The sequence below is a fragment of the Danio aesculapii genome, chromosome 9 (assembly GCF_903798145.1).
Source record: "Danio aesculapii chromosome 9, fDanAes4.1, whole genome shotgun sequence".
NCBI classification, from domain to species: Eukaryota; Metazoa; Chordata; class Actinopteri; order Cypriniformes; family Danionidae; genus Danio; species Danio aesculapii.
The window spans coordinates 24,198,155-24,222,921 of record NC_079443.1 but is presented as its reverse complement, the minus strand read 5'-3'; the positions used below and the strand labels follow the sequence as shown (position 1 = coordinate 24,222,921).

General features: G+C 36.9%; 1 protein-coding gene across 1 annotated transcript in view; it reads left to right on the top strand.

Moving 5' to 3' along the window:
• neb (nebulin) overlaps positions 1-24,767 on the top strand; it is an 87,020-nt gene that overhangs the window by 18,994 nt on the left and 43,259 nt on the right. The window contains 61 exon segments of the mRNA XM_056465244.1: positions 2,066-2,170; positions 2,299-2,406; positions 2,509-2,622; positions 2,717-2,914; positions 4,452-4,526; positions 4,528-4,560; positions 4,662-4,760; positions 4,841-4,945; positions 5,031-5,138; positions 5,230-5,286; positions 5,288-5,311; positions 5,313-5,543; positions 7,740-7,946; positions 8,053-8,157; positions 8,908-9,015; positions 9,112-9,423; positions 9,501-9,707; positions 10,512-10,616; positions 11,017-11,124; positions 11,237-11,548; positions 11,684-11,890; positions 11,982-12,086; positions 12,200-12,307; positions 12,425-12,736; positions 12,817-13,023; positions 13,168-13,272; positions 13,945-14,052; positions 14,142-14,453; positions 14,571-14,777; positions 14,892-14,996; positions 15,085-15,192; positions 15,274-15,585; positions 15,682-15,885; positions 15,979-16,083; positions 16,286-16,393; positions 16,482-16,793; positions 16,972-17,175; positions 17,310-17,414; positions 17,523-17,630; positions 17,724-18,035; positions 18,146-18,349; positions 18,450-18,554; positions 18,721-18,828; positions 18,935-19,246; positions 19,329-19,532; positions 19,618-19,722; positions 19,811-19,918; positions 20,012-20,323; positions 20,418-20,621; positions 20,800-20,904; positions 21,045-21,152; positions 21,280-21,591; positions 21,682-21,885; positions 22,007-22,111; positions 22,221-22,328; positions 22,420-22,731; positions 22,904-23,107; positions 23,758-23,862; positions 23,954-24,061; positions 24,161-24,472; positions 24,556-24,660. Coding sequence (XP_056321219.1) covers positions 2,066-2,170; positions 2,299-2,406; positions 2,509-2,622; positions 2,717-2,914; positions 4,452-4,526; positions 4,528-4,560; positions 4,662-4,760; positions 4,841-4,945; positions 5,031-5,138; positions 5,230-5,286; positions 5,288-5,311; positions 5,313-5,543; positions 7,740-7,946; positions 8,053-8,157; positions 8,908-9,015; positions 9,112-9,423; positions 9,501-9,707; positions 10,512-10,616; positions 11,017-11,124; positions 11,237-11,548; positions 11,684-11,890; positions 11,982-12,086; positions 12,200-12,307; positions 12,425-12,736; positions 12,817-13,023; positions 13,168-13,272; positions 13,945-14,052; positions 14,142-14,453; positions 14,571-14,777; positions 14,892-14,996; positions 15,085-15,192; positions 15,274-15,585; positions 15,682-15,885; positions 15,979-16,083; positions 16,286-16,393; positions 16,482-16,793; positions 16,972-17,175; positions 17,310-17,414; positions 17,523-17,630; positions 17,724-18,035; positions 18,146-18,349; positions 18,450-18,554; positions 18,721-18,828; positions 18,935-19,246; positions 19,329-19,532; positions 19,618-19,722; positions 19,811-19,918; positions 20,012-20,323; positions 20,418-20,621; positions 20,800-20,904; positions 21,045-21,152; positions 21,280-21,591; positions 21,682-21,885; positions 22,007-22,111; positions 22,221-22,328; positions 22,420-22,731; positions 22,904-23,107; positions 23,758-23,862; positions 23,954-24,061; positions 24,161-24,472; positions 24,556-24,660 — 10,125 coding nt within the window.

Sequence of the window (24,767 nt, the reverse complement as noted above, 5' to 3'; positions counted from 1 at the left end):
AAACTCGTCCTACTTTACTGAACACAGCAACCATAAAGCACTAGGGATATGTGGCCAGTAATATGTACCAAATAATAATAAGTACTTTACTTCTTTATTAGAAGTTTATGATTAATTAAGTTGCACGTAACATTGCATCAACATTTACTCACTCCAGTGTTTCTAAATATGTATGAATTTCTTCTGCTGAACACAAAACAAGATATTCTTAAGAATGTTGGGCAAAAGCAGCCCATTGACATCCACAGTAAGAAGTGTATATATATATATATATATATATATATATATGAAAATCAACAGCTGTTTTTTTTCCCATCATTCTTCAAAGTATCTGACTTTGTGTTCAAAAAAAAGAAAGAAATTCAAACAGGTCTGGAACACGTCGAGGATGAGTAAATGAAATTCTTTTGGTAAAAAGTTTGGGGTCAGTTTTTTACGAAAATTGTTCTGTTCATCAAGGCGGCATTTATTAAATGTAAAAAAAAAAAGGTTAACTGTTAAATATTTACTAAAAATTTAAATAACTGCTTTCTTATTGTATGTTGTTTGAAATAAAATGATTACTCCAGACATTATTGCTTTTATTACTTTTACCATTAATAATAATAATATTAATAATAATAATAATAATAATTAATATTAGAGTGGTTTCTGGAGCATCATGTGACTGAAGACTAATGTAAGGAGTAATGAAGCTGAAGATTCATCTTTAAAATCACTGGAATAAATGGTTAAATGAAATCATAAACTATTTTTGAACAGTTATTTTATAGTGCAATAACATTCACAGTTTTACAATTTTTACTGCATTTCTGATTAAATAAACACAGCCTTGGTGAGCAGGAGAAGCTTATTTAACTGTAAGTATTTTACGTTTTGTCAGTTTAGTGGCTAATTCATACTGTATGAATTTATACGATTTCAGTTGTATGAAAATGTACAATTTAAAAAGAAGGCGTGGCATCCAACCCCGCCCCTAAACCCAACTGTCATTGGGCATGAGCAAATCGTACTAAATTGTATGAATGAGATTGTATGAATTCATACGAATTGGCTACTAAATCAAAAAGTTATTAATTGCCATGAGATAGTGTTGAACATGTCTATGGTCAAAATAATAATAAAGTATGTCATACATGTTTGTAGTGGTTTACAGAAGACACTCACAAATGAGTATATCAATGTTTACATTATTAATATTTTTAACAAGAATCATTTGATGACATATTAAAGTACCTAAGGATCACCCTATACTGCCCACAAATACTAAGTTAATGTCATTTTAAATATTTTGAGTTTTTACTGTCCTTTAAACTACTATGATTTCATGAAAAATATAATAAATTTACTATCACTGCTTATTCTTTTAAATAACTTAATCAGTAGAGGTCAGAATATTTACAGTTAAGACATAATTATTAATCCTCCTGTGAAATTTTCCTGTTTTATTTTTCGTCTGGAGAAAGTCTTATTTCATTTAATTTGGTTTGGAATTATTATTATTATTAAAATGTTTAAAATGGCCAAGGTCAATATAATTAACCCCCTTTAAAATAGTCTACATTGGCAACAGAAAAAAACACTGTTGTCCAATTAACTTGCCTAATTAACCCAATTAACATAGTTAAGCCTTTAAATAGCACTTTAGGCGGAATTCAGCAAAATATGAAGTCAAATATTATGCACTGTTATCAAGGCAAAGTCAAATGAAATTAGCTAATAGGAATTAGTTATTAAAATTATTATGTTTAAAAATGAGTTGTAATCATTTTGTCTGTGTGTTTCTTTATTTAATCTTTATTATATGTATGTAATAATAAATGATAATGGGACATCACTTCACCCATATTATTTTGGTTTCACAAAGGTTATTTGAAACATAAAAACAGACATTTAACATGACTTTTGTAACTTAAAACTAGTTGTCTTCTCTTTGACTAATATTTATATACAATATGTAATGTTATTTACATTATGGATCGAATAGTAATTATTATTTGTCCATTAGAATTATACAACTATGATACAATATATGAACGCTGACCCTGTTTTCTCTTTTTTACAGCTGAACTACAAGGAAAAGTATGAGAAGGAGAAGTTCAAGTGTTACCTCCCTCCTGATTACCCTTTCTTCATTCAATCGAGAGTTAATGCGTATAACCTTAGTGATGTAAGTTCATCCAGTCTGCCTTTTAACTGATCAAACGTACTGAATCCATAGCAAAGAACAGTACTGAATCTGTTCGTAATACACTTGTCTAGAATCCAGCATAATGGTGCTTTGTTATATGTTCACAGACATGCTACAAGTATGACTGGGAAAAAACAAAAGCCAAGAAGTTTGAGGTGAAAGGAGATGCAATTTCGATCCGTGCAGCCCGCGCTCACACTAACATCGCTAGTGATGTAAGTATGTTTGGGTTGTTTCCCTGACAGCATACAACACAACAATAATTATACATTATATTATATATTTCAAGAGATTGTGATACTCATCGTTAATTTTAGGTGAAATACAAGAAGGAATATGAGAAGAACAGAGGACAGATGGTCGGGGCCCTCAGTATCAAAGATGACCCCAAAATCATGCACTCAGTTCATGTTGCTAAGATCCAAAGTGAGGTACGGTTCAGCTAGTCACTGTTACACACGTTAGCATTCCTGATGCCTTTCATGTAATAACAATCCCTTGTTTTATTCTTGAATATTTTAACAGCGCGAGTACAAGAAAGACTATGAGAAGATGAAGACCAAGTACCATGCTCCACTGGACATGATGCTAGTGACTCTTGCTAAGAAATCTCAGGCCATCGCCAGCATGACTGGCTATAAGAAAATTATAAATCGTTACCTCCTGCCTTACGACAGCGTAGCTCTGGATCAAGCGAAGAAGTCCAATATGATCCAGAGTGATGTAAGCATGACTGCAGGTCACACAGATACACTAACTTTGGCACAAATGTAGTGCTGGCAAGTGCATTCTTTTCTTACACACTGACATATTTCCCGATAAAATTAATGCATTTCTTATTTCTGGAGCCTAACTGTTGCCAGTGGTGTAACAAATTACAAATGCTCAAATTACTGTAATTGAGTAGTTTTTCTCTTTTATTTCTCCCATCAACTCGCAGTCACTATTTTATATGTTTGTTTATTGTCTACAATGATTGGCTAAGTAAAATAATCAGTCCCTTGATTCCCATCTAGTCAAAAAGAGGACAGAAAACTCACATCAGACAGACTGTCATCAATACAAGAATGCTTTATGAGTGCAGCAAACTTTTATAGTGTGGAAACTTTAAAAGTGTCTAAGAAGTAAAAGTTATGAAGTAGCCTTAAACATTAACTTTATGCACTACAGAATCTTACGTTTTCAAACACATACCCACGTTTCATGTATTCTAGCAGTGCTGCACGAGCTGGTTTTCAAAGTTCAAAGTGCATAACCTGATTTTTTTTTTCAATTTAAATTTTTTTTTCAAGATTTTGAAGTTACAATTATTTCGCTCTGCATGTGGGCTTTCTGCTGTCGTCTTTTAGGTGCGTTATGTTTTCATAAGTTATATTAATCTCACATTTTCAATTTGTAGTCAATGAATGGAAAAGAATTTAATTTACACTTCGAAACACCCTTACAAATGGCACTGATGTAAGCTACATTTTTAATTTGCAGGGTATACAGTGGAATAATTTTTAGAGTACAATACTCACTACTCAAGTCCTGTTAGAAGGGATACTTTTTTTTGGCAAGTTGTATTTCTTTTACTAGACCAATGGTTCCCAAAGTGGTGGTTGGGAGCTCCCGGGGGGTTGCAGGACAATGAAGGGGGGTGTGGGGGTCGCTTGGTGATTTTCAAAAATCTGATAAATTTTATTAACCCATTAGAATTACCATATTTTATGCATAACCTACTGAAGACAAAAATAATAGTTTATAGTTACAGTCTTTTGATTTTTTTTTATGTATTAGATTGCGACCCCTGGAGTGATTACGTTATGTTAAAGACACAGCAATAGCGTCAGATGCAGCAGATTGAATTTGTGGCACCAGGTTTAACTTTTTTGCAGATTTACTGCACTTACATACATGAAAAAAAAAAAGATTTAGTCCTATTGGTGTGTGGATGCCGTTGCATGCAAGGTTTCTGTATTTATAACCACCTCAGAGGATATTGGCTGTCGCGAGTCACTGGCATTGTTATTTTAGGGGTCACGGGCTAAAAAGTTTGGGGAACCCCTGTTACTAGATTAAAATGAATCAGTACTCTTCCCCCCACTAACTGTTGCACTCTATTCTAATAGACTTAAATTAAGATTTTAATTTGACACTGTCTTTAATATAACCATATAATCACACATTTTGTTGCATAAAACTATAGTTAATATACCAAAAGTTGACTACAGTCATTACATAACTTTTTTATGATACTATTTTGTGTTTGTAACTACAGAATGAATACAAGTTAGACTACAATAACTATGTCAAAGGATCACCTTGGGTGCCTTACGGCTCTTTGGATGTTGAGAAAATGCAAGAAAGCTGGACAGATCCTAAGTGAGGTATGACAGTTCAGTTTTAACTCCAATAAACAATCAAATAAAAGCTCACAAGAAGCAAATACTTTACAGTACTTAACAACCAATTGCATTTGTTCTCCTAGAAAAAGTACAGGCAGCACCCAGGACACCGTACCTTTACTGCTATAGATGACCATCCTCTCCAGCTGCAGGCTAAACACAACCAGATCATAAGAAGTGATGTAAGTAAAAACACTTAATGTTCAGTGTTGCTCTTAATAAGTGCATTAATCTGATGTTTTGAATACTTCCCCCACTACAGCTGCATTATAAGAAAGGTCTTGATGCAGTCCTTCAGAAATACTCCATGCCTCCTGATGCTCCACATCTTCTTCAGGCCAGATGTAATGCCTACAACATAAGTGACGTGAGTGGAAGTGCTCTGAAGCATTTCTTTTTATTTGTGACATTTGCAAAGTTGATGACTCTGCATTTGTACCTCTGGTTTTTAGAAATACTATAAGCTGGAATGGCTGAAGACTATTGCAAAGGGGTACGACCTGAAGCCCGATGCCATCGCTGTAAAAGCTGCAAAGGCAGCCAGACATGCCGTTAGTGATGTAAGAGACCCTTCAAAGTTCATAGAGATGACTGATGAATGGAAATGCTGTGCAGATTCGAATGATATTAATGTACTGTTCTGTCTTACAGGTTCAGTATAAGAAACAATATATGAAGGACAGAGGCCACCATGTTGGCTTCCGTAGCCATCCAGGACGATCCCTTGCTGGTGCAACTATATGCAGGTGGCAAAGATACAGAGTGATAAGCTATACAAGAAGGACTACCACAAGGCTAAGCTGAAATACCACACCCCTGTGGACATGCTGAGTGTTATTCATGCCAAAAATGCATCTAAGGTCCAGACATTTACAGGATACAAGCAGCAAATCCATCATTACAGCCTGCTGCCTGACGCCATGAACCTGGCATTAGCTCGCTCCATGAACATCAGCTCCAGTGATGTAAGAAACATGAATTCATATTTCATAGGCATGTAGGCTCAGCTCTTTATGTAACTCTCTAATCCAGATTTACAACAATCAATAACTCCATTTTCTTTGGGATTAGTAAGAGTTTTTGAAAGAATGTATATTCATTAATGGATCAGCATGGTCTGCATATATTTTTTAACAATTATATAGATCTATTACAGGGCTCAACAATAAGGATTGCCCGATTGCCCGATGGCCCAGGGCGAAACGCTCGTGACAGTAGACAGGATCGTTACTGGCCTGATCAGGCCCGTGCTGCCTTGTCACTAAAGTTTTGTTTGCCTGCGACTATTTGCCAATTGACAGCAAATACAGTCTTAGAATTGAAAAATATTTTTTCCTTTTAAGCTTTTAAAAGCTACCTTCTCTGTGATAATATGATTATAAACACCGTATTTCGTTTTTTTCGGTACCTCTTATCAGGGGTGCGTTTCCCAAACAACGACATAAGTCGCGGCTGAACTATCATAGTACGATGCATCGTTTAGGAAAAGAAAACGGTAGCTGCTTTGTCGCAGATCCATCATTTGAATCACGCTAGGTTTAAATTTAAATGTCCATAATACGTTCTAAACAGGGTGGAGTAACAACTTCTTTAGAGAAAAAACCCATAATTTTTTTGTGCAATTTATATTGTTTACGCACAAGCATGAAAAAAAATCCAATATTAGTTTTGATAAATACATGCACTCTTTTTCCATATTAATTGAAATATATGTAAACATCACACATAGAGTCTATGTTTCCTTTACAAATATTATAGAGGATATTCCATATTCTATTCTAAAACATAAAACCACTAGTAACACGTATTATAATCTCATATAAATTCATATAAATTGTTAACTAATGGTTGTAATTTACATAGGCCATTTATTCAGAAAAGTCAAAAATCTACTTCATTATAATAATGATTTATTAATTTATGATTAGTATAAACTATTATTAAGTAGGATATTGTTTATTTATTTTTTTAAGTCTACTTTTACCATTTGACACATTCAAACCACTGCAGAAATGTCATATATGCCTATAATACAGATACATTTCTAAATTAATAACCTACTGTAAATTAAAACCATTAACGTATGCTATATATTTTTGTTTTCACAAGCTTTTGAGATGTAACATAAATTCTGCTTTTAAATAATAGGTCACATGAGCCACCGCTGCGTTCAAAATGGCATCAATGTTTTCAAAGTGCATTACGAAGGGAGTGCAATTGTCAATATAAAGATCGATAAAACTGAACTGTAAAAAATACTTTGAAAACAAATTATGAGTAAGACAGATGACTTTACTGTTTTTTCTTTAATCATTCCTAGTTTAAATGTTGAAACGTTCAAAAGGAATAGGGCAAAGGGGGATAACTAGAAATAGAACACAGCGAGGAATTGTACTTATAACTATAGCTTTAGAGGTGTAGCTGGAAACAGACAAGTTTGCGACGCAGTTTGCGAATGTTCATTGTAACGATGGATTTGGGAAATGCCAAATCAACAAACTATGTTTGTAACGACGCAACTTGCAACTTTAGTTGGCTAACCATGGTTTTCGAAAACGCACTCCTGATTGGATGTTGTGAGCATGTTGTTTTTTCTTCCAAAACCTGGTAACAACCAGTACAGTGAAGACACAGTAACATGGCGGCAAAATCAAATTATGAGGCTAAAAGAATACGTCTGTTTCTAATGTATTGGAAGCAGACATTTACATAGGTACAACATAGCAGAAAAATAAAGTGATATTTCACACAGTTTGCCATCAGTTTGGCAAGTCAGCCAACTCTTGTTAAATAGTTCAGAACTATACATTGTGTACACTGTGGTTTTTGATTGCATAACACTTTAAATTTGGCTCACTATATCTTTAACATTTTTTAAATATTTAAATTCTAGATTCACAGAAGTAATTTTTAACACATTTTTTAAAATATGTGGCTAAGAAATAGCTATTAACTTTTTTGGGGGGCTGTGCCAGTGAAAATGTTGGCCGGGAAAGTAAAAATCAATCAGGCCAGTAGAAAAATCCTTAGTGTTGAACCCTGCTAATATATTGAAGGTTTTGAAGGGGAGTATTATGCTTTGGTTTTTTTTAAACAATATGTGAGAAAGTGTATTTTTCTGCAGTTGTTTGAAACTGAAATCTATTGTTTAATTCCAACAGGTCCAGTATAAACAGGATTATGAGAATTACGTGAAGGGCACAGGCTGGATCCCCATTGGTTCTCTGGATGTGGAAAGAGCGAAGGTCGCTGCTGCAGCTCTTAATGAGAAGAAATACAGACAGCACCCAGACACTATCAAGTTCACCAGTGTTTTCGACACCCCGGTCATGGAACAAGCTAAACTGAATGCACAGCAGCTGAGTGATGTGAGGGACAAACGCATGCTATCATTTTATCATTTCAATCAATAGTTAGTTTATGTAACGACTGGTAAATACATTCTTTCTGAATCATGCCTATTTTGTTTTGCAGAGACTGTACAAAGCCAGTGGCGAGAAGTTCATGCACACTTACCATCTCCCTGCTGATGCACCAGAGCTCCTGCAAGCCAAGTATAATGCTGTCAATGTCAGCAAGGTAAACGGGCTGCATATGAAGTCTTGGGAAGCTAGTGTGAAACTCCAGCTTGATAAGCTACAAAACTACTTCTCAGAAAAGAAGCTAGCTACAGTCGAGATAAGCTTCTTTAAAAAATTAGCTAGCTACACTACAAGTTACTTCCAAAAGGAGCTAGTTGCGTGATGCTACTTTTTTCACAAAGGTTTATATTACAAAAATGTAATTAAAGTCATAGCTTCAAGTTTTATTACACAGTTTTTAAATTTTCTCAGACTCAGAAGTACAAAACTGAAACAAATGTAGCATTGCAATAACAAAATAATGAATAATTTTAGTTTTATTGAAACCCTTGCACAACGTTCTAACTACAGGTTAACTGGCAACTGTTAGAATACTCCACTGATTGAATTTCTGTTGTAACTTGTCGTAGAACACATTATCTTAAAATAAATCATGTAAAACCATGTGATTTTATTTAATAGATGGCTATAATAATGCACATTATTGTAGTATGTTTTTTAAGACGACAATGTGGCCACATTAAACCAATATGTCAAGCTATCCTACCAGCTGGAAAAAGTAGACAGCAACTGGAAAAGCTACATTGTTCCATAAATGGAGTGGAGTTACTTTCAAGCTACTGAAGCTAATAGCTGAGCTTCTTTTTGCTAGCTACTCCCCAACACAGTGTCGCATAAAGTATAACATATGCACAGAGTCGCATTAGCATCTAGTTCAACTGAAAACTATTATCTTTTGTTTCCACAGACATATTATACCTACGCACACAAGCAGAATCTTCTGAAAGGACATCAAATGAAGCATGATGCCATTCCTATCCTAGCTGCTAAATCCTCTAGGGATATTGCCAGTGATGTAAGTGACCATATATTTAAAAAAGTATATTTAATAATATTATTTAATTGATCTTATTGCATTGTTGTCTTATGTATTGTGTTGTATTTTTAATAGTACAAGTATAAGCTTGCATATCAGAAGGCCAGAGGCCACCACGTTGGATTCCGTAGCATCCAGGACGATCCCTTACTGGTGCACTACATGCATGTGGCAAAGATGCAGAGTGAGAGGAACTACACAAAAGACTACCAGAAGGCCAAGCTGAAATACCACACCCCTGTAGACATGCTAAGTGTTGTACAGGCTAAAAATGCCTCAAAGGTCCAGACAAATACTGGATACAAGCAGCACCACCACAACTATGTCCTCCTTCCAGATGCCATGCACATTCAGCTGTCTCGCAACATGATGGAGATCCAGAGTGATGTAAGTGCAACTGATGCTTTAGTTATGAGCCTGGATTTATTGCAAAAAGATTAACAGGTCTCTTTTTATACCCTCAGAATTTGTACAAATCAGATTTCAACAACATCTTCAAAGGAGCTGGCTGGGTTCCCATTGGGTCTATCGATGTTGAGAAGGCCAAGACTGCTGCAAAAGCCCTGGATGAGAAGTCATACAGAGTTCACCCTAGTACACTGAAATTTACCAGTCTAACAGACCAGATGAATATGGTTTTGGCCATGAGCAACACAAAACTGCAAAATAAAGTAAGTAAACATTTACAAGTAACATTTATTAAACATTTACAAATGACAGCCAGGGGTGCTTTTCCCAAACAACGACGTAACTCGCAGCTGAACTATCATAGTACGAAGCATCTTTTGGGAAAAAAACGATGTAGTGACGAGATGATGATGATTATTATTATTATTAAGTAGGATATTGTTTATTTATTTATTTTGTTTTTTGAAAAGTCTACTTTTACAATTTGACATGCAAACCACTGCAGAAATCTTCTAACCAACAGGCCCATGTCATATACAGTACAGATACTTAATAAATAACCTACTGTAAATTTAAACCATTAATGTATGGTAACATAAATTCTGCTTTTAAATAATAGGTCACCTATAGCTTCCGTCATAAGCCACGGCTGTGTTCAAAATGACATCAATGTTTTCAAAGTGCACTGCGAAGGGAGCGCAATTGTAAACATGAAAATCGCTAAAACTGAACTGTAAAAAATATTTTGAAAGCAAATTACACCTAAGACAGATGACTTTTATGCTTTTTAAAAAATAATTACAAGTTTAAATGTAAGAATGTTCTAAACGAGGGGATAACTGGGAATAGAACACAGCTCCAGAGGTGTAGTTACATGCATACAAGTTTGCGACACAGTTTGCGAATGTTCATTGGAATGATGCATTTTGGGAAACGCCAAATCAATGAACTATGTTTGTAACGACGGAACTTGCGACCTTAGTTGGCTAACGATGGTTTATGGAAACGCACCCCAGAATGATGATATAATGTACAACAAATTCTTGTTTGTTTTTGTTTCATTTTAGACTGCTTATAAAGCCTCAGGAGAAAAATTTATGCACACTTATAATCTGCCACCTGATGCCCCAGAGTTCCTGCAGGCCAAATATAATGCCCAGACTATGAGTGAGGTGAGTGGAATAACTCTAAATGAATGAATTTATATCTAGCAAATAAATTCCTGATGAAATGAAAGAGAAACACTTTTCAATTGGGTTCTAGTGATGTTAACATTTGGCATTATGAGATACTAGAGAATCGTGGCTAATTATGAACATATTGTAGTTCAATGCTAGTTCATGTTAATGTTAAAATTATAAGCAGCCTAATTATAGTAATAATTTACCAATTAGATATTTTTAATAGTTATTTTGTAATGTCAAGATCCATTTATTGAATTGAATTGACTTAATATGCTTGTGAATGGAATTCTTTTGTTCATTATTATTATTATTATTATTATTATTATTATTATTACAAATGAATTACGAAAATGATTTAAATATTAAGAGAAATTGTTATTTTTTATAGTCACACTACAAGGCTCAGTGGATTGCGGACATTGCCAAGGGTTATGACATGAAAGCTGATGCTATTCCCATTCTTGCTGCTAAACAAGGAAGACACATTGCCAGCAATGTAAGTGCAAAATGTATATAGCATTCAAATACTGAAAGAAATGTTAATAAGATCCAAGTGAAATGTAATGAATGTATTAGATTGATTAGAATTTATTGTTCTGTAATCACAGTATCAATACAAAAAAGCATATGAGAAAGCCAGAGGCCACCACGTCGGCTTCCGTAGCATCCAGGACGATCCCTTGCTGGTGCACTACATGCAAGTGGCAAAGATGCAGAGCGAGAGGAACTACAAGAAAGATTACCACAAGGCCAAGCTGAAATACCACACCCCTGTGGACATGCTGAGTGTTGTACAGGCCAAAATCGCCTCAAAGGTCCAGACAAATACAGGATACAAACAGCAGTTCCATCATTACAGCCTGCTGCCTGATGCCATGAGCCTGGCGTTAGCTCGCTCTATGAACATCAGCTCCAGCGATGTGAGTCCATCATTTACAAGATCCATGCATTTAAAAATCAATGAGTAGATTATAATTTTTTGGTTCTTCATTAGTGTTGAATTTACCATAGAATCGATATGCTAATAATTCAAACTTATGTTTATTTTCTCCCAGTTTGAATACAAGAGTGAGTACAACAGCACCATGAAGGGTATGGGATGGGTGCCCATTGGCTCCCTGGCTGTAGAGACTGCAAAGATTGGAGGAAAGATCCAGAGTGAACACAACTACCGCACTCACCCCTCCAACTTCAAGTTCCACAAACTCATGGATTCTATGGACCTCGCATTGGCTACTGCCAACAATAAGATCATGGACAAGGCAAGTCTGAATTCAGTATATTTTCATTGGTTTTACTGGTGGAAATCAATGGTCAGTTAACTGTGAAATGTCCATATGCTTTTGTTTAAAGAAATCCTATCATGCTGCATGGGAAAAAGACAAGCTCAAGATTCATGTGATGCCTGACAATCCTGAAATTATCCTGGCCAAGGCCAACGCATTAAACATGAGCCAGGTAGGATTCCCGTACTGACAGTTGTATTTATTCCAAAAATGTTCATTATTAATCCACCTTTCTAAAAAAAAGCTATTGAAATATATTTCATTTCACTTTCTGATCATTTTCAGAAACTCTACAAAGCTGGTCTCGAGGAAATGAATAAAAAGGGCTATGATCTCAAACCAGATGCTATTTCAATTTTGGCTGCCAAAGCTGGCAGAAATATTGCTAGTAATGTAAGTATCCTATCAGCTATTGCCCCCCTTAGAACTCCCTCTCTATCCTACATGTTTGCAAAATCCTTGATGTGTTGCTGTGATCTTTAATGATAATTCATTTTTCTACCATTATAGTATAAGTATAAGTTGGCATATGAGAAAGCCAAAGGCCACCACGTTGGCTTCCGTAGCATCCAGGACGATCCCTTGCTGGTGCACTACATGCAAGTGGCAAAGATGCAGAGCGAGAGGAACTACAAGAAAGATTACCACAAGTCCAAGCTGAAATACCACACCCCTGTGGACATGCTGAGTGTTGTACAGGCCAAAATCGCCTCAAAGGTCCAGACAAATACAGGATACAAACAGCAGTTCCATCATTACAACTTGCTGCCTGATGCCATGAACCTGGTGTTAGCTCGCTCCATGAACATCAGCTCCAGTGATGTGGGTCAAAATTTCATTTAGAAATTTTGTTAGCAGTCACTCTACACTGCTAACATTTCTAACTGAATGTTTTTTTTTAGGTTGAGTACAAGAGTGAGTACAACAGCACCATGAAGGGTATGGGATGGGTGCCCATTGGCTCACTGGCTGTAGAGACTGCAAAGATCGGAGGAAAGATCCAGAGTGACAACAGCTACCGCACTCACCCCTCCAACTTCAAGTTCCACAAACTCATGGACTCCATGGACCTCGCATTGGCTACTGCCAACAATAAGATCATGGACAAGGTAGTTTACCCTTTTGTAATTGCTTGATTTGATAATAATCCATAATTTCTGAGATTTATCTGTCTCTAATCTAATAGTTGACTTTTTATTGATTGTTTGGCTGATCTAGTTAGTTACTTATATTTTTATTAAATCTGATTACAGCAAGCATACACAGATGCTTGGAACAAGGACAAAGTAAAGGTCCATATCATGCCCGATAACCCTGAAATCCTTCTTGCAAAGGCTAATGCATACAACATGAGTGAGGTAAGTGTGTACATCCAAAACACTAATATACATCCAAAGCAAAAGATATCAGGAGTACAAATCCCCCCCTCTCTCATTGAGTGATCTGCTGTCAATAGACGAGCAAAATATTTGAATGGCTTTGCATGTATTTTAAAGGTAGTATTTGCATCATCCTTAATTTATTCTCTTATGTAGGGCAAGATCTTCTCTTAAGGTTCATACTTAGAGGGAAATGTGCTTAATGCATTATAAAGCTTGAAGCATTAGAACATTAGAAACAGTACTCCGTATCGGCCGATCACCATGACAAGGAATCGGTACTCGGTATCGGCTGCAAAAATCCTGATCGGAGCCTTCCTAGTATTTGACCATATTGGCAGTTACCTCACAGAACTGGGATACTTTTGCACTGTTGCCACAGGTGTTGTTAGTCCCTGGGTTCAACAGAGGGGAAACTATATGATTTTGACCAAGGAGAATCACTAAACCACAATTCAAACGAAGGATGTTTGGCATTCCAAATGTGCCATGTTTCTAAATTCTTTGGCAATCACAAACAAACTATTAGCTCAGATAATATAAATAATGTTTCTCTTTATTGACAATTAGTGACTTTATCACCGTCTTCTCTTTTATTATGTTTGTTCAGAACTTGTATAACCTGTGCTTGTTATCATGTTTTGACTACAGAAAGCCTACAAAGCAGGAATGGAAGCTCTGAAGAAGAAAGGTTATGACCTCAAGGCAGATGCTGTATCGGTTATTGCAGCTAGGGCCTCCACAAACATTGCCAGTGATGTGAGTTGCTTCTTTATATAATCAATTACTGCTAATAACAACAACCTGATATTAACCTTTCTGACTCTTACAAATACTTCTAATTACAGTACAAGTACAAAAAGGCGTATGTTAAAGCAAGAGGACACCATATTGGCTTCCGTAGCATCCAGGATGACCCCTTGCTGGTGCACTACATGCATGTGGCAAAGATACAGAGTGATAGGAACTACACAAAGGACTACCACAAGTCCAAGCTGAAATACCACTCTCCTGTGGACATGCTGAGCGTTGTCCATGCTAAGCAGGCTACAGCTGCTCAGACTTTTGCTGGATATAGGAATATCATCAATCGTTCTAAAGTTCTGCCTGATGCCATGAACCTGCAGCTAGCCCGCAACATGCAAGCAATCGCAAGTGATGTAAGGAAGGATTGTGTTGTTGTATTTTAAACATTTACTATGTTTTAATGTCTTTTATTAAAAGCCGTTCAGTTTAATTTTATGGTGAATGTGATGACATTCCGCCTTTTTTTGCAGAATCTCTACAAATCTGAATACAACAATTACATCAAAGGAATTGGATGGATTCCCATTGGATCTCTGGATGTGGAGAAAGCAAAGATTGCTAGCCGGATAGGTAGTGAAAAACAGTACCGCACACACCCCAGTAACTTCAAGTTCACTAAAGACATGGGATCTATGGACCTGGTCCTTGCTGCAGCCAACAATGATATCAATAACAAGGTGAAAATCTAAATCATTTGACTTTACACTGTGTTTTGGCTTTTATTTTCTTAATCTTTTTTGTTAGTCAGTATTTTTTTGAAGATTTTAACACTGGCTCTATTTCTCCTTCAGCAAAAGTACATTTCTGGATGGGAAAAGGACAAAACCACAATCCACATTATGCCAGATGCAATGGACGTGGCTCTTGCTCGTCAAAATAAAGTTATTTACAGTGAGGTTGGTGATGCCATCAGATTCATAACTGTTGACCGATTGCATGACTGTTTTCACACTATGTAAATAATCCTCTCCTTATTTTCTTTAGAAACTATACAAACTTGCCAATGAACAAGCAAAGAAGAAGGGTTACGATCTACGTGCTGACGCCATCTCAATTCAAGCTGCTAAAGCATCATGTGCCATTGCCAGTAATGTACGTTTTTCAACCTTATTAGAATCCTGCAAATGATTACTGTGTACTGTGAAATTGATTAATGTTTTAATGAACTTACAGTACAAGTACAAAGCTGGATATCGTAAGCAAGTTGGTCACCACATTGGAGCTCGCAGTATTCAGGATGATCCTCTGCTCATGCTGGCTTTGAACTCCGCTAAGATTGCTAGTGATGCTCTCTACAAGAAAGACTTCAACAAGTCCAAGACCAAGTTCCATCTCCCAGTTGACATGCTGGCATTTGAGTTGGCCAAGAAAAACCAGATCCAGGTCAATGATGCCCACTACAGAACCTACCTGCACAACTGGACTTGCCTGCCTGACTCCAATGATGTTGTCCAAGCTAGACAAGTCTACGACATCCAGAGTAATGTAGGTCAAAATTACTGCAGTTTTATATATGAATAAATATATTGAAGTGTCATCATAACAATGTTTCTAAGCATGTTTTTACGTCTGTGCTCTTAGGCGGTGTACAAGGCTGATCTGAAATGGCTTCAAGGCCTCGGATGGGTTCCCATTGGTTCTGTTGATGTTGAGAAAGTGAAAAAGGCTGGAGAAATCCTAAGTGAAGCAAAGTATCGCCAACACCCAAGCAAATTTAAGTTCAAATGCACAACTGAAGACATGCCACTGGTCTTGGCCAAAGCCAATAATGATATCATGAACAAGGTCAGGTGCATCTTTCATTCCCAGACATATGAAATTTATCTAAAATGTTATCTGTGACATACATTTCATGTATAATTCGCTCTCTATTTATAGTCAAAATATGTTGAAGCTTGGAACAGCGATAAAACAAAGGTTCATATCATGCCTGATGCAATGGATGTGATTCTTGCAAAGCAAAACAAAGTCAACTATAGTGAGGTCAGTATTTCATATTTGGGGTTAAGTACTGACTTGATTATCTGAATATTTTTAGTAGTAAACATTAAAAAAAATTATAAATATTGACTGTTTATATATAATTAGCAGAAAATGTCGGTTTTATATGAAGATAAAAACTAATGATACATTATGTTTAGGATATTCCAGTTTGTTGATATATTTTGTATCATTTGTACATCAGAAACAATATAAACTTGCCTATGAACTGGCCAAGAAGAAGGGCTATGATATGCGCAATGATGCCATTTCAGTCCTTGCTGCCAGAGCCTCCAGGGACATTGCTAGTGATGTAAGTACAACAAAAATATATGGCTATACTTTATATGACACACTAAGTATATAAGTTGTTACGCTGATGATATTTTCTTTCTTTAAAGTACAAGTACAAGACCGGTTATCGTAAGCAAGTTGGTCACCACATTGGAGCTCGCAGCATCCAGGATGATCCTTTGCTCATGCTGGCCTTGAACTCAGCCAAGATTGCTAGTGACGCTCTCTACAAGAAAGACTTCAACAAGTCCAAGACCAAGTTCCACCTCCCAGTGGACCTTCTGTCTCTTGAGCTGGCCAAGAAGTGTCAGATTCAAGTCAATGATGCCAATTACAGGACCTACCTGCACAACTGGACCTGCTTGCCCGACTCCAATGACGTTGTCCAGGCCAGACATGTCTACGACCTCCAGAGTGATGTATGTAATATCCAGCGAATTGACTTTCCATTTTTTATTTTAGTTGGTAGCCAGTATGTAAAGTTGACATTACAAGGGAAAGAGGGACTGCATATTGTAGATCCAATCGTCTCCTTCATGTTGATAAAAAGATAGAGAGATGCATGAACGTATTCTTTTAACATATGTCTGCTTTTAGGCGGTGTACAAGGCTGATCTAAAATGGCTTCAAGGTCTTGGATGGGTTCCTATTGGTTCGATTGATGTTGAGAAAGTGAAAAAGGCTGGAGAAATACTAAGTGAAGCGAAGTACCGTCAGCACCCAAGCAACTTCAAGTTCACTTTGACAACTCAAGACATGCCAATGGTCTTAGCTAAAGCCAACAATGAGGTTATGAACAAGGTAAATGCTGGACTGATATAACACATGATGTGCACTTTTCTGATTTAATTAATTTATTTGGTATGTCAGGGAGCTAATTTGTGGAAGTAAAATTCTTTTCCCAATTTTCTTTGTTTCTTACTATGCTTTGACAGCAACAATATGCTAATGCCTGGAACAAAGACAAGACAAAGATCCATGTTATGCCAGATGCGATGGACATTGTACTAGCAAAACAAAACAGGGTCAACTACAGTTTGGTAAGTATAACTTAACATTGCCCCTTGATGATGCATCATTTATGTTATTAATTAATAAATAATGAATTGTTTTTTTAATAAATTAACCTTTTTCAAATGTTTTCTAAGAAATCATACAAGCTTGCAAATGAGGAAGCTAAAAAGAAGGGCTATGACATGCGAAATGATGCCATCTCCATCAAAGCTGCCAAAGCCTCCAGGGACATCGCCAGTGATGTGAGTGTTTTGAGTTATACAGTATGAATATTAACACAAAATAACACATTGCAAAAATAACTTTGTTCTTTAATCACTCTTTCTTTTGAACAGTACAAGTACAAGACTGGTTATCGTAAGCAAGTTGGTCACCACATTGGAGCTCGTAGCATCCAGGATGATCCTCTGCTCGTGCTGGCCTTGAACTCCGCTAAGATTGCTAGCGATGCACTCTACAAGAAAGACTTCAACAAGTCCAAGACCAAGTTCCACCTACCAGTAGACATGTTGGCATTTGAGTTGGCTAAGAAATGCCAGGTCCAGGTCAACGATGCCCACTACAGAACCTACCTGCACAACTGGACCTGCCTACCTGACTCCAATGATGTGGTTCAGGCCAGAAAAGTCTATGAACTCCAGAGTGATGTAAGTATGCTACATTCAAGATTTTAAAAAAGTGAGGTCTTGATATTTCAATTGATACATGCATATAATTTCACTACTTAATGGACATGCTTATGCTTTGTTTGTCTCAGGCGGTGTACAAGGCTGATCTGAAATGGCTTCAAGGTTTGGGATGGGTACCCATTGGTTCAATTGATGTTGAGAAAGTGAAAAAGGCAGGAGAAGCACAGAGTGAAAGGAAGTATCGTCAGCACCCGAGCAACTTCAAGTTTACTTGCACAACTGCTGACATGCCAATGGTCTTGGCAAAAGCCAATGCAAGCATCATGAACAAGGTAGCCTGCTTTAAACACCGTACATTTCTCTCTTTCTTTTCATTGCAATGTGTGTAGATACTTTGAAAATGTATTATTTTTCTTTTGCTTTGTACCATAGAAAAGCTATGTGGAAGCTTGGGAAAAGGATAAGACAAAGATCCATGTCATGCCAGATACAATGGAGATATTGCTTGCTAAACAGAACAAAACTAACTACAGTGTGGTGAGTTATTTGAATTAAGTTTTACATTAAAAATGACAAGTTTGCTATTTTATATTTATATCTATTTGTTTTTTTTTCGTCATATTTAATTTTATTACTTTCTGAAATCATATTGTGCAACTTTTAAGCTTATAATTCAATAATTTCTTTGAATTTCGATTTTCAGAAACAATATAAGCTTGCCAATGAAGAGTCCAAAAAGAAAGGCTATGATATGCGTGGGGATGCTATTTCTATAAAAGCAGCTAAAGCCTCTCGGGATATCGTCAGTGACGTGAGTGCTTTCTTTGTTTGTTCTTCATCCATAGACATATTTCATGGTTCCGAACATTCTCTTAGAAATCCATTTATTTTATTGTATTTTAATAATTCTAATGTAGTACAAGTACAAAACTGGCTATCGTAAGCAAGTTGGTCATCACATTGGAGCTCGCAGTATCCAGGACGATCCTCTGCTCATGCTGGCCTTAAACTCAGCTAAGATTGCCAGCGATGCTCTCTACAAGAAAGACTTCAACAAGTCCAAGACCAAGTTTAATCTCCCAGCGGACCTGCTGTCTCTTGAGCTGGCAAAGAAGTGTCAGATCCAGGTCAATGATGCCAACTACAGGACCTACCTGCACAACTGGACCTGCCTGCCAGACTCCAATGATGTTGTCCAGGCCAGACATGTCTACGACCTCCAGAGTGATGTATGTCTAAATAAAAACCCTTTTGACTATTTTTTTCTTTTTACAGTCATGCCAATGCACATTATTTTTGTATATATATTAGGCAGTGTACAAGGCTGACCTGAAATGGCTTCAAGGAATCGGATGGGTTCCCATTGGTTCAGTTGATGTTGAGAAAGCGAAAAAGGCTGGAGAAGCACTGAGTGAAAGAAAGTACCGTCAGCACCCGAGCAACTTCAAGTTTACCCTTACGTCTGAAGACATGCCATTGGTTTTAGCAAAAAATAATGCTACTACTATTAATAAGGTAATTATCCCAAATGGGTTTTCAAACACAAGCACTCCTACCAATGATTGAATGTCTGAAATCTAATTTCATTCAACTCTTATAGAAACTTTACACTGAAGCCTGGGAGAAGGACAAAACCAAAATCCACGTTATGCCTGACTGTATGGATGTTCTACTAGCAAAACAGAACAACGCAAATTACAGTCTGGTATGAACAGAATATGTCTGAAGTAGTCACATGTTTATTTGTGGCAGAAAACATTTTAAATCTGTTATGAAATATTTTCCTATTTTAGAAAAGGTATAAACTTGCCAATGAAGAATCTAAGAAGAAGGGCTACGATTTGCGTGGTGATGCCATTGCTATCAAAGCAGCTAAGGCGTCCCGAGATATCATTAGTGACGTGAGTACTTATCCCAAACACACTTTACTGTGCACAATTACTCATTAAAACTTGTTTTATTTTATTAATTTCTTTTATACTTTACAATTGTAGTACAAGTACAAGACTGGTTATCGTAAGCAAGTTGGTCACCACATTGGAGCCCTCAGTGTCAGGGATGATCCTCTGATCATGCTGGCCTTGAACTCAGCTAAGATTGCCAGCGATGCTCTCTACAAGAAAGACTTCAACAAGTCCAAGACCAAGTTCCACCTCCCAGTGGACCTGCTGTCTCTTGAACTGGCCAAGAAATGTCAGATCCAGGTCAATGATTTCAACTACAGGACCTACCTGCACAACTGGACCTGCTTGCCCGACTCCAATGACGTCGTCCAGGCCAGAAAAGTCTATGATCTGCGTAGTGATGTACGTTTGTCAAACTAAATCAGTCAATTGCTGTGTTTCTTCGAATTAAATATGAACTGATTCGTTTTGCAAAGCTACTTTTTATCTTTACCAGGCTGTGTACAAAGCAGACATGGAGTTTATGACCGGTGTAGGATGGGTCCCCATTGGTTCACTTGATGTCCTGAAAGCAAAGAAAGCAGCTGAGATTCTTAGCGATCGTCTCTACAAACAGAAACCATCGACATTTAAATTTAAACAAGATATGCAGTCCATGCCTATGGTCCTTGCAAAGGCAAATGCTGAAATTATGAATCAGGTCAGTGAAATAAATACATATTTGAAATTTGACTAAATTGATCGATTACATTAATATTTATATATGTTTCTCTTTATGTTGTTTTCGATTTCTTGTGAGAAATATTCTAAATTTCCACAGTAGCAGCTGTATGACACATAATTGAATTTTTCACTGACAACATATGTTTTCATATTAGCGTCAGTACCATTCAGCATGGGAGGCTGACAAGATCAAGATTCATATCCCTCCTGATACCCCAGAAATTGTGCTCTCAAGTGCTAATGCAATTACCAATAGTAGGGTAAGTATGACTTTGAAATCATTTCTTTTTCTTCACTTTCTTCAGTTGTTTTAGTCTCATAATCATGCATTCTGTTTGATTTCCCAGTTAGTCCTATTTAACTTCAGAAAACAAAATACTAAGTAAAATTCTGCTTACAGAAACTATACAGACAAGGAGTTGAAGAAATTTTCAGGAAAGGCTATGACATAAAAACTGATGCTGTCGCCATCAGAGCTGCTAAAGCATCCAGAGACATTATTAGTGATGTGAGTATATTCTGACTTGAATGTTGCATTTATTAAAAGCTGAATGATGCATTTACTCTTGTATTGTACTATCATGTTTATGTAAATATTAGCCTTCTTTAATACTGCAGTTATCCTTCCTTTCTAGTACAAGTACAAGACCGGTTATCGTAAGCAAGTTGGTCATCATATTGGAGCCCTCAGTGTCAGGGATGATCCTCTGATCGTGCTAGCCCTGAACTCAGCTAAGATTGCTAGCGATGCTCTCTACAAGAAAGACTTCAACAAGTCCAAGACCAAGTTCCACCTCCCAGTGGACCTGCTGTCTCTTGAACTGGCCAAGAAATGTCAGATCCAGGTTAATGATTTCAACTATAGAACCTACCTGCACAACTGGACCTGCCTGCCAGACTCCAATGATGTTGTCCAAGCCAGAAAAGTCTATGATCTCCAGAGTGATGTGAGTTTCTAGAATTATTTTTTAATAATAATCTATACCACTAGAACTTTTTGTTTTCTTACTTTTTTCTTTTGTGTTTCTTGCAATAAGGCTGTGTACAAGGCTGATATGGAATGGATCAGAGGTACTGGATGGGTACCAATAGGCTCAGTGGATGTAGAAAAGGCTAAAAAGGCTGGTGAGATTCTGAGTGAAAGAAAGTACAGACAGCATCCAAGCAACTTTAAGTTTACATGCAAGACAGATGGCATTCCTTATGCTCTTGCCCAAGCCAATGCCAAGACTATGGACAAGGTATTTTTTTTTATAAACTGTGGAAATGCCTGCTATATGAAATCACTGTTGATGGCTCGAGTTTCATAGACCATAGATGAATGTGTCTAACGGTTTGTCTTTATTTTTTATGTCATTACAGAATGCATATGTTGATGCCTGGAACAAGGAAAAAATCAATATTCATGTCATGCCAGACACCCCAGAGATCATCCTTGGAAAACAGAATAAACTCAATACAAGCATTGTAAGCGCAGCAGCACTGCTTTGTAGTAACCAACAAATCGTAAAAAATTGTGCACTATTTTATGTTTCAAATCCTGTTAAATCAGTAAGTTTTTTTCATGTAACTGCAGAAATATTACCGTCAAGGCTACGAGGAAAGTCTTAAGAAGGGCTACTTCCTGCCCAAAGATGCAGTCTCTGTGAAATCTGCCAAGGCCTCCAGAGACATCATTAGTGATGTAAGTGCAGCTATGGATCTTTACCTAATACATTTAACACACAGCATTCAATTATTGTGCTCAATCTCTTACATGTATTATTACTTTGCAGTACAAGTACAAAGCTGGATACAGGAAGCAGCAAGGACACCACATTGGAGCCCTCAGCATCAAGGATGATCCCTTGATCATGCTGGCTTTGAACTCAGGCAAAATTGCAAGTGATCTTCTGTACAAGAAAGATTTCAACAAATCCAAGACCAAGTTTAACCTCCCAGCGGACCTGCTGTCTCTTGAGTTGGCCAAGAAATGTCAGATCCAGGTCAATGATGCCAACTACAGGACCTACCTACACAACTGGACCTGCCTGCCCGATTCCAATGACGTCGTCCAGGCCAGAAAAGTCTATGATCTGCGTAGTGATGTACGTATATGCTATTTCATATTCTCGGGCTTGAAATTGTTAATCCTGTTAAACCACAGTGCTTTGTTATAACTACAAAAGTGTTTTTTAGGCACATTATGAAAGGCTCTTCTGTGCTATTTGGTTATTTGTCATATTGTAACATTAACCCTTTTGTAAACTTTCAACCTAGGCTGTTTACAAAGCTGACCTTGAGTGGATCCGTGGATGTGGCTGGATGCCACATGGATCTATTGATGTTGTGAAAGCCAAGAATGCTCAAAACATCCTCAATGAGAAACTATACCGCCAGCCTCCAAGCACCGTCAAGTTCACCAGTGCTGTGGACCTCCCTGTCATCGTCCTAGCAAAGCAAAATGCTGATATCCTCAGTGATGTAAGATTATTGGCTTTTCTTTTCATCTGTGCCGTGCTCAAACATTCATGTTTAACTAAAGTTACAATTTGTTTTAAGACTGCTGCTCTAATTGAAATTAATTAGCATTTTGGAATTAAGCTTTCGATTTATTTTCCTATGAGGAAATGAGTAGGAATAATAAACATAAATAAGAAAATACAAGTTTGCAACATCAAGCAGCATAATGAGCTGTTTTTATGGCTAAAAGTCAAATGCAAGTGAATGAGACTGGAAGGCTCAAGCCAATAAGGTTGCAGTGGCTGTGCCCACTTATACATGAAAGAACAAGGTCAATACAGTAAGCTCTAAAAACCATTAGGTACAACTGTTTGAATTTGTTTCTTTTGTTGACCATAAAAGTAGGTATGCTGAAGAATGTTAGCCCTTGACTTTCATAGTATTTTTTTCCATAAAAGTTTAGAACCATTTGAGTGTGAGTAAATGGTGAGGATATTTTCTTTTTTGGGGGGTGAACTATCCCTTTTAAAAGTAATATAGTTAAAAACTATAGTCAGTACAACTAATTATAAACTGTGCTAAATCAGTGCAATACAGTTTTTGTTTTTGCATTACCATGTGATAAACAAAGCCTTTAATGTTTTTCTTTTGAATTATTATCTTGTTCACAGAGGAAATACAGAGAAGCATGGGACAAAGATAAGACATCTGTGCACATCATGCCAAATACACCTGCCATTGAGTTATCCAGAGCCAATGCCATTGCTGTCAGCAATGTAAGTAGACTACAATTCATGTTTGTTTTATGAGCTTATCATGCTATTAAAGTACTATATGTTGAGTTTTTGCATTATCTGTCTCTTATAGAAAATGTATACCAAAAACTGGGATTCTACGAAGGCAAAGGCCTACCACATCAAAGAGGATGCCATCTCTGTGATCAAGGCTAAAGCCTCCAGAGATATTGCCAGTGATGTAAGGTTTTCTCTTTGTTTGCATTTTGAATGTTTCACTTTGTTTTTTTTAAAGTAAAATCAATGTGGATACTTTAAACTGATAATCTTTCTTATGCAGTATAAGTACAAGACTGGTTATCGTAAGCAAGTTGGTCACCACATTGGAGCCCTCAGTGTCAGGGATGATCCTCTGATCATGCTGGCCCTGAACTCAGCTAAGATTGCCAGCGATGCTCTCTACAAGAAAGACTTCAACAAGTCCAAGACCAAGTTCAACCTCCCAGTGGACCTGCTGTCTCTTGAACTGGCTAAGAAATGTCAGATCCAGGTCAATGATTTCAACTATAGGACCTACCTGCACAACTGGACCTGCTTGCCCGACTCCAATGACGTTGTCCAGGCCAGAAAAGTCTATGATCTGCGTAGCGATGTAAGTTAAGCTTTAATTGTATTTGTAGAAAATCTATGAAATAAGGTTTGTACATTATTTCATGTGATTGTTTTGATGTTTAGGCTGTGTACAAGGCTGACCTGGAGTGGCTCAGAGGATGCGGATGGATTCCCCATGAGTCTGTTGAAGTTATCAAAGTGAGGAATGCACAAAAGGTTTTGGCTGAGGTAAGTCCTTGACACTATGTGCTAAGGCCATTTGTACCAATCAGTTCTTCTTGGTTTTCTTCAGATTTTATGCCCTACAGATGTCTAAAAAAATTACTGATTTTTTT